We start from the raw sequence: 13314 nt of genomic DNA, 5'->3' as shown, positions 1-13314 counted from the left end.
TATTTTCTGTCGGTGCTGCAGTGTGTGTGTGTGGCTCCATGCACGCCGCTGTGTACAAATCTTTAGTTTCTAAAACGCTCTCAAGTGACGGCCTCTGGCAGCCATATTGAAGGCACTCAGCCTCTGGCGATGGCCGTTAGCAACAGCAGATCAAGCCTGTGCATATTAAACCCGACAGCTCTGCACAGTTTGGGTTTAAGTGACTTCTGTCAGTGCCAATGTCATTTGCACCTGTGTCAGGACATTCTTACCTTTTTGTTTAATGTGGCTGCAGTTTCGATTTTATGCATGACGTTCCATAAAATTCCTAAACAGTTACATCATCGTGGGTGGAACACCTGGCCAGAAGAGGTGCAGAGATGTCCAACCTGGGCAGCACCTCGACCGCTCTCCCCTCCTCTCAGTGAGACTACGAGCTCCCTCTGCCGTCTCAGGACAGGATCTGCACATGTCGATGGTGCACGCCGTGCAGGGGCCAGTCCTTCCATGATTGGCGGTCCTCTTGCTCTTCTTCTTTCTCGGGTTTCTCCTGCCTGACGTATTCACTAAGCATGTGATCATGTCAACATGTGTGCTTGTTGTCTCATCCTGGATCATGGTTTTGACACTCACCAGTCCTCGGCCAGCTTTCTTTTGCTTACCGTACAGTCTCGGGGTGCTGGACTTGGGCGAAACCTTCCTCACATGGTAAGGACGTTTCTTGCCTTGATGTCACCGGCTTCTATCTCCTCCTTTGGCCAGCTGATTATCCCAGCAGAGTACCTGATTATCAGCAGGGCATAGGTCTTGATAGCCCAGATCTTGTTCTTCCCATTCAACCGATGGTGGTTGCATTTTTCCTAGCAGCCTCTTCGTGGTCCCCACTTGCCTGAAGGTTTCCCAGGTACTTGTAGCTGCCCTCATTGTCTGCAGTGTTGCCTTCTGCTAATTTCTGACTACCTTCCCTCGCTTTGTTACCATCGGACTACACGTCTCCAGACCAAATGACTGTTGTTGCTGTAGATCTTCAAGTCTCGTGGAGAAGGTGGCTGCTTTGCTCCGTTCTGTAGTCGGTATCCGTAGCCAGTCTCGTCAGTGATCTCAGTCGGGGGGGTTTAGGCCTGTGCAGAACATCAGTGGGGACAGAACGTCTCCTGCACTTGATGGTGACGGCGCTATTGACATAAAGTTGGCCTGTAGTGTCGTTCGCCACATCCCCATCAAATTCCTTTCAGTTCCCTGCTCATGTATTGAGCCATGTGCCTGTTATTCATAGCTTCTGTGATGCCTGACAGGAGCGTGCATGTGGTGCTGAGGCAGGTTATTGGACGGTATTTGGATGATGTAAGGAAGCTCTGTGACTCTCCCTTGCAGATGCCTTCGTGCAACCCACCTCCTCCCCATCACCGCCTCTCTTTTGTCACTCAGGCTGCATTCAAGCCTCCATCTTTATCTCCACCATATTTGTTCTCATGCCACTGAGAGTACACCTTGGATGGTTCAGTGGAGAACAGCTGGTTTATTCTCTTGCCTTCTGTCTCTTAGGTATACCTCTTCAAGCAGCTGGCCAGGGCTGAGAGTCTTTGGCAGTTTGTAAGGCCTCAGGTGTGGGCTTCTCAGGTATCCCTTTCTTCATCACACCTTTCTGCAGCTCCAACAGTTGGTTGAATTCCTTCCTCCTGCCTTCCTCCTGGCCTCTAGTCTCCATCTCCATGGAGGATACTGGTCCTGGTGGCTGTTCATCTTGTAGCCGAGCATCTCAATAACCACTGCTGCCACGGTGCAGATCGGCTGGCTGGTTTTGGTGATGGTCACAGTTGGGATTGTCTGTAATGCTGCGTTCACATTTTCTAGTAGACCATCAGAGGGTTCACACGTTGGTGTCTGCTTCACGCTGAAGCGCTGGGCGAGCTGCTTCCACAGACTGACTGAACCGGGTCAGGAAAACCTCTAATCTTCATTTTATTTTTTGGACCCACAGAGTGTGGAACAGTTGTTATGTGGCAGTAAGTGTCACTTTCACACATGCAAAAAAACAGAAACAAAACAAAAAAGTCTTTTTAAGTACTTTTTGTAATCAAACTGTAGACGTTTTCAATTTCACCACCAGGAGGCGCTGTTCTAGATACTGCTGTGTTTAGATGTTTGCTTGTTTGTTTTTAGCTTTTTTCTTTTTAGCTCCATTACGAGGTTTCGGATTTTTCCAGCCAGACTTTATGAAGACGAACGACTGCCCTGGCTAACTCACTGCACCACCATGTGGTACAAACTGGTATTACAGCCCAGCACAAGCTCAGCATTTCCTCAGTGTGTTAATGCTTCGTTCCATTCTGGAAGGTTTTAAACAGCTTTTCAACCAAATAAGCACATTTTAATATCTGTGAGCATGCAAACAGAAGGCCTGCACTGATTAAAGACCAGCCAGCCTTGTTCACGTGCAGTCACACTTAAATAGGTTCATTACAGAGACGACAGCAGTCTAGAACCAGAGTGATGAGAAAACAGCCAACGACATCAGACGGGCTCCATACAGTTATTCCTCACAACACAAAGAATAACCTGCACACACACACACACGCACACACACACACCGATTACTGCATGCAAACATGGAGATCCTGCAAGCTGTAGAATAATAAGAGACCTCAGTGTAATGTTGTGCCATCCTGCTGTCAGCCATTACTGCCCTAATGAGAAAGACAGGGAGAGAATTAACATAATGAACCACACACACACACACACACACACACACACACACACACACAGAGTGCATTACAGTGTGTGTTATGCTTAGCTGACAGTTTTCAGCATTATCGCCTCTCTACTGTACTTATGGGATCAGGCTAAACACACACGCACAGACTCACACACACGTTGCTTGATTGTGTGGGCGCTCTGTGAGTTTGGTATCATCCTGGGGCTCCACAGTGAAGATGTGAACAAGTTTATATGTCTATAATGTTCATATACAGCTGTGTGTTTTATGCACAGTAAGTGAGCACACACACACACACACACACACACACACACACGCACGCACACACACACACAGTGTGCAGTGAGATTTGCATGTTTTCCTGCAGGACGGTAAAACACTCATTATCTGTCTCCGCTGTGAGACGCAAACGCTCAGTAATGGATGTGATGTCAGAGGAGCGGCGGCGGCGTGCTGTGTGGGGATGAGCTTCAGTCTCATTACTGCGCAGCACCGAGATGCTCCCTCTGCGTCTCCACCGCAGAAGCTTTCTGCTGGTGTTCAGAAAGTTCTAACGACCCGCTCACCTGTCTGCAGTGCTTTTCCTTTTTACTTACTTCCTGTTTGCTTCTTACTCTGCACTCACTGAGCACATCACACCGCCTGGCCTGAACCCGCAGATTAGGTCCGCGATTCCTCACCTGTGACCGTCAACTGTGGGTAGAGAGCCGAAGGCCGTGTCCCAATTCAGGGTCTGCAGTCTCAACGATCCACAAGGGCCGCGTACTCAAAGACCGCTAAGGCCGGAAGTGCGAGGCTTCTGAAATGGGACGGTCTAGCCTCCGTCGCACTGCTCAGGTTGCCTAGCAACCATGATACTAACAGCTGGAAACGTTTCATACAGCTTTGTTTGACAGAAATGAAGGAGAAAATCTTTTGTTCATTTGTTTGTTTCTACATGAGCTTTGATCATTCTCTGATTAAGCTCAGCTATTGAACGGTGTATATTTTAAAGTAAAGGCTTTAAAACCAAGTTAGTACAAACGTCACTAATGTCACATAACTTTGCCGACATGTGGCCAACAGGAATGTTTTAATGTTCTTCGTTATTAAACATTTGCACATAAATAAGTGACATAATATTCAGTACTTACTTAAAGTTTACTCTTCGGCGCCCCTCATCCGCCGTTTTTTTTTCAGCAAAATTATCCACACCCACCGCCGCGCTGTGCATTCTGGGATATGTTGGGCCACGAAGTCTACACCGCCACGTCCTTAAAATTCAGGGAAATGAAGGACGCGTTTGAGGGCCGCATTTCGAGCAGCCTTCGAATTGGGACAGCCTTCGTCGCATCGCTGTGACGTAATCGGCCTTAAAATGCGGCCTTTAAGGCTGCAGACCCTGAATTGGGATACAGCCCGAGGCGTTCCCAAACCAGCAGAGATCCCTCGAGAGCGTCCTGGAGTCTCCCAGTGAAGCACCAACCTGAAGACAGTCTAGGCCAGGGGTCTGCAACCTTTAGGACCCAAAGAGCCGTTTGGAGCCGGTTCCCACGCAAAAGAAAACACTGGGAGCCGCAAATACTTTCTGACATCTAAAATGAAGATAACACTGCATATATTGTTTTTTACCTTTATGCTTTGTGTGAACGACTAAGGTGTGTTGCTTATGAAATCCATGAAGTGCTACAGAGAAAATTACATTTTATTTATGTAATTAACACATTTTGAACTCTTAAAGAAATATAAGTAAAGGAAAGCTGAACTAAAATGATCCAGCAAACAAAAACTGTTGTGAGCCGCCAGTCTTATGTCGCCTTTGGGCTTTTGGAGCCTTGACCTGACTTTTAAAAAAATAATTGGAAAAAAGCTCTATGCTGCAGAAAAAACAAAAATAGATATTTGCAAAATTCTGCCTAAATATATCTTACCTGGTTAATGTGTGTGGCGGGGCGTGGTCTGTAGCGCCGCTGCAGGGGAGGCGGCCGCACCTGAGCGGCACCCGCAATCACGCCTCGCCGCCTTAAAGTCTGCGCTCTCTCTGCTGTTGTGTTGGTGTGTGTCGGGCTGTGAGCTGCAAAGCTACAGCCGGTGTTCTGACAAACCATCCTACTTTGGCAAAACGTCCTACCACGTTTAAGTTTATGCACATTTCTGCTGTCACGGAGTAATTCCAGCACCAATTTAAGTAGGTATGACGGTTTGCCACTGAACTTTGCCCATCAGAGTATGTGTGTAGCTCGTATGCATACAGCCAGTGTTGGGGAGTAACGGAATACATGTACCGCCGTTACGTATTTAAAATACAAAATATGAGTAACTGTGTTCCGTTACAGTTACCGTTTAAAAAGGTGGTATTTAGAATACAGTTACTTTGTTGAAATAAATGGATTACACGGCGGTACTTCCCTGTTTCATATTGTGGCGGGTCAGGACTGTTTGGGTTTTGTTTGACAGCTATGTTCTGTTATGTTGCCATGGTGACGCTCTCTCTCTGGGTGTTTCCTGGGTGAGAGAGGCCTTTTTGTTGTTGTTGTGCTAAGCTAACAGGCAGAATGCTACAGGTATAGCTCTAAAGAATGTAGCATCATGGGCAGTGTAGTCCGTGCTGCAGGGAGAATGGACTGCCATACACGTTATGTGTCTGTGAGCGAGGGAGGGAGAAAAAGGAAAAGTACGAGCTGTCATCGAGCAGAAACGGGAGCTGGAAGCATGTAAATATAATAATAACCACTGCAGCCAAGAAGAGAGCCTGACGAGCCCAGTTGTAAGTAAGCTATTAAGACTCGACTGTACACCGTGTTCGTGTTTTCCTCTGAAACAATAAGTTCTGTTGGAGCAGCCTTTCAACGCCTCTCTCTGTCTCTGCTAGCAAAGTTGACCCAGACAACAAAGTAAAGCTAGTTTTCAGCTACGAGCCGACACAGAACCCACCGTATTAGCCAGAGGTCCCTTTACTACGGTTCGGAGCTGCGGACCTTCAGTAACAGTAATAAATCACAGCAATAGTACATTCATGTAGTTGTAAACAGCATGATAATATATTAAGTAATCCAAAGTATTCAGAATACGTTACAGAATACATTTTGGGGCATGTAATCTGTAATCTGTAATGGAATACATTTTAAAAGTAACCTTCCCAACACTGCATACAGCCAGGATGGTTTGCCACTTCATTTTACCCGTCAGAGTATTTTTCTAGCTAATAAAGGTAGGACAATTTGCCACTGAATTTCGTGTTGTGCGCATGCGCAGAAACAACGGGTAGGATGGATTCCCAGAACACCGGCTGTATGCGTCAGCAACCGTGTTTTAAAAGTGGTCAATAAAGAGATGCTGAAAAGCGTGTTCATGCAAGCATCGTCGGGTCTGCCGTGATATGTTTAAAATGGGACTTCTGCTCCTGAACCTCTGAACAGCAGGACTGGAAGCTGTCGTCTGTGAGGCGTGAGCGTGTTTGTTTATAGTTCACGGTGGAGCTGCTGACATAATGAGGATCTGAAGATCCATAACTGGCCTACCTGGGGTTGAAAGTCTCGGTAAATGCACGGCGTTTCTGCAGGTACACCGGCTTCCGCGAGTGTGACGCTTATTTTGAGCGATGAAAAAATAATAGAATATAATTTTATTTTTATATTTCAATATCACAATAATCTTCCATTTTAGAACTACAAGTTAGAAAAAGAACTAATATAAATAAAATACACTTCAGCTAAATACTTGTTTATTACTAATTTATTTTCCCAAACCACGCGGAGCCGCAGGTTATCATCCCTGGTCTAGCCGAACACCCTCAGCGGGCTCCTGATGCAGAAACGCTCACCGTGTATCAAACATGGATGCAGACATCATGATGTCACAGGCCTCATGACAGCATTTAAGCTGCCGCCATGTTGGATTTCTGGAGTGAGACGTGGTCAAAATCACTTCATGAAGATGTTATGATGATATTCATAGAAACTGCAAAAAGTTTATTATGGAAAAAAATGGAGGCGGTAACTAAACTGTACAAAAGGAACAATCGTTTGCAACGTTGTTAGCAATGGTTGCAGTCAACACATGGTTACCATGACAACTTTAACACAGACGACTTGTTTGGTATGAGGCCACGGATGTGGAGACGAGCTGAGGTGTGTGACCCCGACCTTCAGGTCACGGAGGAACCAGGAGGACGAGGACAGGAAGTCGGACACAGGAACGGAGCAGAAATGTGGGCTCTTTTCAAAATAAAATACCCCCAATCACGCCTAAATGCTGCTGCTGAAAGCTCCGTCACAGACGGGTGTGCTGCTGACGAGGCTGCTTTACGGAGTCCTGCAATAAAGGCGGTGATTACTGTGACCCACTCATGAATAAATCACAGCGCACACAGAGGAAAAACACACAGGGACTCGTGTTCGTATGTACAGCTGACATTTATAGAGCTAATAGAAAACACGTGGTACAGATCATTTATAAAAACTAAACCAGAACAACATAAATAGCAGGAATACAGAATCCTGGTCAGTACAAATGTCTTGGTCCCCTTCCAGCATCAGAGTTGAGTGAAGGCGAGGCTGGTGGAAGATGAACGAATGAATGGATGAATGCTTTATTGCTGTCACAGCGTGTGACTGTTTCATGAGTGGATCTTTCTGAAGTGTTTGGTTCTCAGAGCTTCCCATCCTCCCTCACAACATCTGGACAATCGACATGAAAATTAAATACTGAGTCATTACAGGAAGCTTCAGCTCCCAGACTGTGACGATCATTTGGGTCTAAATCGTCTTTGTCTCAGGGACGTTTCACCTCAAAATCCAGAGCACCCCTTCCTGTTGTTAGTGCAGTGTCAGAAACACTTTTTTGCAGCTACCTACGGTGGCCCTGAAAGGCCAAACGGACTGCAACTTAAGAAAACACCAGCAAGAAGAATAACGCTGCAAAAGCACACAAAACGCAGCAGAAATAGGAAAAAAACAGGGGAAGTGTTTCTGGGGAGACAATAACCTGATGGACCAGTTGCAGGAACCAAAACATGCTCGGTGTGTTTTAATCTCATGACTCATACGCACGGTGGTTAGCACTGTTGCCTGAGTTCAATTCCACCATCAGGTCGGGGTCTTCCTGTGTTTGCATGTTCTCCCCGTGTTTGCGTGGGTTCCCTCTGGTTCTCCGGCTTCCTCCCACCGTCCAAAGACATGCAGCTTGTGAGGATAGGTGTGAATGCAGGAGTGAATGTGAGTGCGAATGGTTGTCTGTCCCTGTGTGTTGGCCCTGCGACAGACTGGTGACCTGTCCAGGGTGTACCCCGCCTCTCACCCTATGACAGCTGGGATAAGCTCCAGCACCCCCGCCACCCTGAAAAGGAGAAGTGGATGGATTCATATAATACTGATGACAGATTCTTAGGCTAACAGTTAGGCTAACACACTTAGCTCTCATCTTTTCTTTCCTCACAAAACCGATAGATCTTTGAAGTGTCTCCCAGCGCGATTCTTAGCATATTTTGGTTCCTGCAACTGGTCCGTCAGGTTATTGTCTCCCCAGAAACACTTCCCTTGTGCTTTTGAAAACGTGTTTTTTTCCTATTTCTGTTGTGTTTTGTGTGCTTTTGCAGCGTCTCTCAGGGCCACTGTAGGTATCTCACCCACTTACTTAAAAACAAAGAAAAACACACCCTGCAGTTTCATTTAGGGACTACTTTCTTCCCACTGTCTACATCCGCTAAAGCAAAGAAGCGCGCAGCGAGCTGACGTCACACTGTTCGCACTCCAGGGCGTCAAATTGTGCCGTCAGCGATGCAGCTGCAGCAGGATGTGACGCTCTGAGGTAAGAAGGCTCAGGTGGATGCACACTGACATGGTTGGTGGAGGCAGTTTGGTGGTTAGGATGGAGGCTCCTCCACGAAACCGCTCAGAGGATTTGGTTTGTGGATGTTTTCTAGCATGAGAACTCACAGGAAGCCTACACAGGTGGATCAACAGGAGACACGTGTGCATGTGATTTGGGGAACACCTGAAGTCCAGGTGAGAGGCTGATCCCAGGTGTACCCTGGGCTAATGCTAGCGTTAGTGATTATCTCCCTGGAAGCGAGCAGAAAGCAGCTCAGGTTAAATAAAAGCAGACACACAGCCGGAGCGACAGGTGCTCCTGCTCCGAACACTCTGACTCCGCCCTGCCACGCCTCTCTCGCTGACTCCTCCCTCATAGATGTGAAGCTTTCTTTTCCTCACACACTTTAAGCTCCACTCAGCTTCAGTCCTGCTGAGAACACATTATAGTAAACATCACACAGCTCAGCAGGTGTTCTGAATATCTGCTGTTGGCGGGACTTCCTGCAGCCTGGCCCCGCCCACTCACTTACAGAGACTTAAATTGCTCCGAGTGGCCTCAGAAGGGGAGCAGAGGAAAGCGGACGTCTTAGCCTGTGATTCCTGCAGGTGCACAGCGTCATGTCGTGACATCGTCGCGTGGAGCAGCATCACACTCCTCAGCCGCCTGTTTCCTGCGTGTGAATGCTGCGTTCGAGTGATCTCAGCGAGGCCCGTGAACTTTAAACACTTTGGTATTTGGCAGAAAAACTCAAATTCAGAAACACTGCATAAAATAATTTTTTTGAACTCTTCGAACCTCAGACGGCGTGAAAGGCTTTCCTCCCTCTGGGTGGCGTTCTAATACTGCAGATGTGAAAACAGCAGCACATCTGGAGCAGCTGTGATGCTCGTGACGATGGTGTGAGGTAAGAATGAGCGAGTACGTGGAACGGATAAAAACATGTCGGCTTGTCCTGCAGCTCAGTCGGAGTTTTCTTTTAATGAGGATCCAGACTTCCTGTTCACGCCTGTCACACTCCGGCTGGGCTTCATCCTGCTGCGTGTGTGTGTTTGTGTGTTTGCAAGGATAACGTCTGTTGTTGAAACGTCTTTGTTCTGCTAAATGATGATTGGTCGAAGACACCGTCACCTGTCGCTGCAGGCGCATGCACAGGTGCGCTGAAATGTAGCTCACTGGTTGGGACTGATTTGCTTTGTGTTGCCAAACATCAGCTTTCAGCCGAGAGCGACAATCTTCACCATCATCACGCGACTGCTGATGTTGGTGTGTGTGTGTGTGTGTGTGCGTGCAGGTGTGTGTGTGTGTGTCATGGGATCTGGAGCTGCAGTTCCTCGTCCTCCTCGTCCACATCGCTGCTGGGACCGTCGGGGTTCTCAGGACCAAAGCGAGCCGATCGCATCTTCCCGAAGAGACCGGGACTCTGCTGCTGCCGCCGCAGTCTGACAGGAAGACAGAGAGAGGGTTAAAATAACGTCACGTCAGTCACATGGGCTCAGCGACTTCGGGAAAAGTGTGTTTCCAGACACTGCCTGAAATCAGTCGGCGGGCGATTCACCAAAAAAACAGACTTAACATGCTAAAGTGCTAAAAACCTGCAGTTCCACTGCAGCCCAGCAGGGGCAGCAGCGAGTCAGTCCCCATAGACTCCCATGTTAAAGCTTTCCAGCAGAAATAACCATGTTTACAGCCTGATACACAAACTGATTGGCCTCTACAGATAACATCTTCCTTCGTAACACCTGCAGAGACAAGGTTTGAGCTGCATTAAGTCGACACAGTTCCTGAGCTCACAGACTTCTATCCAATCAGACTTCAGAGGCACCGCCCCCTGCTGGACGGCAGACAGGCCGCAGGCTTCAGCTGCTTTGCAGACCCGATGTACGACGACACGGCACGCCGTGAGCAGCACAGACAGTCGAGCAGCCGCCGACAAACTGAATGAAAGCACGAAGAGAAGCGGCGCCCTCGACAAAACCCCAAAACACAAAGATTGTGTCAGTCTCCTCAAGCTGTTGCCATGCCGACATGCCTGTCATTCCGCGACATCAGCAGAGGCATGAGAGAGAGCGAGCTCCCTGTTACTACGGCAACCTGTGACCGGTAGCTCAGCGATTGGCTGCTGGGTGCTGGAGCAACAGCGTGGAGAAAATGGGAGAGAGAGCATAGAGGCGAGGAAGAGAGGAGCGGAGGACTGTGCAAAGCTGATAGAGCTGAGTGACAGACACACACACACACACACAGACACACACACACACACATACACAGACACACACACACAGACACACACAGCAAAGCTAATCTCTGAACAATAAATGAAGGCAGTGCCAAGACTCACATTGAGCCTGGCAGCTACAAGTAGGCTGTCAGCTTAACACACACACACACACACACACACACACACACACACACACACACACACACACACTCCTGAAGGTGTGTTTTGAGTAAGAGCCTGTAGAGCTTTTCAGGAGTGTGAGAAGTGTTACTAAACATGCCGACACTCTAGCTGAGTGTAAGTGTTTGTATCAGAAACGGGACAGACTGAGCTGCACGTGGAGCTGTGGGAGCTGTGGGAGCTGTGGGAGCTGTGGGCGAGCAGGGAAGGAACAGAAGAAGTACAAAATCAACAGACTGTATCTCAAAGATGGATGTTGTCCATGGAGATGCTTCCTGCTGATTTCTCCATCCCGGCATTCCAACATTAGCAGCTTTCAGCGCTGGCTTAATTTTTCAGGCCCAGATGTTGTTGCTTGGATAAAACTACAAGTCCTAAAAACTACAACTCCCCTGCTGCCACAGGGCAATGTTAACAAGCTGTTTACAAGCCCAGCATCACGTTTACAAGAACCAAATTTGCTACAATGTTTTTCATCAAAACTTGTAAATCAAATGTTTTAAGAAATGTTTCTAACATTTCAGCGATATGAGTCATAAATGTCGCGCCGCCGTCGGCCATCACGTTTGTCAAGTCTGCTTCAGCAAATAGTGACTGAGTTCGTATCACAACAGGAAATGACACAAAGGTGTAGGACACCGGGTGCAAAGAGATTTACGCGTATCTTACCTCGACTGTAAGTGTTCCAGCTGCACCTGCAGGTTCTCCGTCTGCTCCACCTGCTCATCCAGAGACCTCTGCAGCTTCCGGGTCTGATTTTGAGACTCATCCAGCTGGAAACGCAAAAAATGCAGACGCATAAATCCCATAAATCAGCCAGACGGCACAACTCAAACACGAGACACTGCTGCGGCGCCGAAACACAGCGGTCGATGTGCAAAACATGTCATAAGGCACAAAACCCGACGCTGTGGCAGCTAGCATGCTAGCATCCAGAGCCAAGAAATATTCTCCACACAGACAGCTTCAAATGAATATTTAACACTTTAAATACACCTTTAGACCTTTTTATCACCTCAAACTGTCCTGAAAATATTAAGAGAAAAAAACCCCCACCTAGTCCCAGAAGTATTTATCGGTCAGCTGTTCGATTGATTCAGTCGGTCAGAATCGAGGTTCATAACATTTTGAACTGGCTGCTGGTTGGTTTGTCTGACGCTGGAATAACTAAGAAAATCTGTTTGTAGGTGTCAGATCTGATGGTAGCTGATTGGTTTGGCCAGTTGTCTGGTTGTTTGTATTGTTAGTCTGCTGCTTGTTTGTCATTGGCTGGCGGGTCGGTTGGTTTGGTGGAAGGAGGGGCAGTTTTTAACCCTTTAAGACCTACCTTAGAACCAAGTCCACCAGAGCTTATATTATATTTTTACATGCTGTGGAGCCATTTTTGGGAGCATTTCAAGTTGCTATACATCAATACAACCATTACAGCCCAGATTTTAATAATATGTCTGCATTAAGTGCATAGTAATTACATGAATTGCAAAAAAGTGCAATAAACTACAAAAAAATTGAAAATCGTTTTTGTTTTTTAACATATATTTCTAGTTAGAGAAATTTAAGAGGCTTATCCCTCAAAACTGTAAATACAAAAAAGTTGCACAAAATAGTTTCCCACCACAGGAAATTTATTTTAAGTGTCTTCATAGTTTTATTTTTGAAATACACCAATTTTTATACACTGCAGGAAAAACAAAAATAAATATTATAATGCAGATTTCCAAAAAAGCAGCATATGCATCAAAATAAACTATTTCCAGCAGTGCAATATGAGTCCTAAGCATCCCAGAAACCACACAGAAAGTCAGAAAGTCAAACATAACTTTTAAAAACACCAGTATAGGCTCATGAGGCCCTGATGGTAAAAACTACATTTCCGCAAAATGACGTCACTTCCGGTTTCGGGCAGGTCATGGCGGACATGCGATAGTTCGCGCTGACGTCTATTCCAACATAGGAAGTGTTACAAACAGCTGATCGGATCGGCAAAGCGTGTTTCTGGAATATTATGTTTTTGTTGCTGCAAGTGCTTTTTATGCAGTTTTTGCAAAGTTATATGTGGAAGGAAACTGTGACCGAGGACAAGCTGATGGCATAAGATGTAAGTACAACTCCTCCGGTTTCATATGCAAAAAAAATTATTGCGCTAGCTCACGTGGTTGCAGAGCTACCGGGATTTAAGAATAGTTACGCAAAACAGAGCGTGCTGCTCTGACCGGCTTTAAAGGGTTAAATGACTGCATGATTTTGGTTAGTTGGTCACATGACTGGCTGGTTTGTTTGTGTGTTGGTTGTTTTTTCAGGAATGACTGGTTCAGATCTGATCTGGTCAGTCGGTTGGTTGTTTGGAATGAGTCATGGAGATGTGGGCGGGGTCAGAAGCTGGATAAGCAGATGAGATCAACCATAATCTGGGACCCAGCCGTATGCCTGC

General features: G+C 46.8%; 1 protein-coding gene across 3 annotated transcripts in view; it reads right to left on the bottom strand.

Annotated features, from left to right (window-relative positions):
* Positions 1–3828: 3828 nt before the first annotated feature.
* The window catches only part of ccdc102a (coiled-coil domain containing 102A), a 55587-nt gene continuing 46101 nt past the window's right edge, over positions 3829–13314 (bottom strand). For all 3 annotated transcript variants that reach the window (XM_085160589.1, XM_085160599.1, XM_085160609.1), the window contains exons 9-10: positions 11553–11656; positions 3829–9927 (exon numbers count right to left, since the gene is read on the bottom strand). In XM_085160589.1, the coding sequence (XP_085016715.1) occupies positions 9795–9927; positions 11553–11656 (237 nt within the window). In that variant the 3' untranslated portion in view covers positions 3829–9794. The remainder of the gene's footprint in view (positions 9928–11552; positions 11657–13314) is intronic.

This window comes from Neolamprologus multifasciatus, chromosome 1 (assembly GCF_963576455.1).
Source record: "Neolamprologus multifasciatus chromosome 1, fNeoMul1.2, whole genome shotgun sequence".
In the NCBI taxonomy this organism is placed as follows: Eukaryota; Metazoa; Chordata; class Actinopteri; order Cichliformes; family Cichlidae; genus Neolamprologus; species Neolamprologus multifasciatus.
This window is presented reverse-complemented; position numbering and strand designations above follow the sequence as displayed.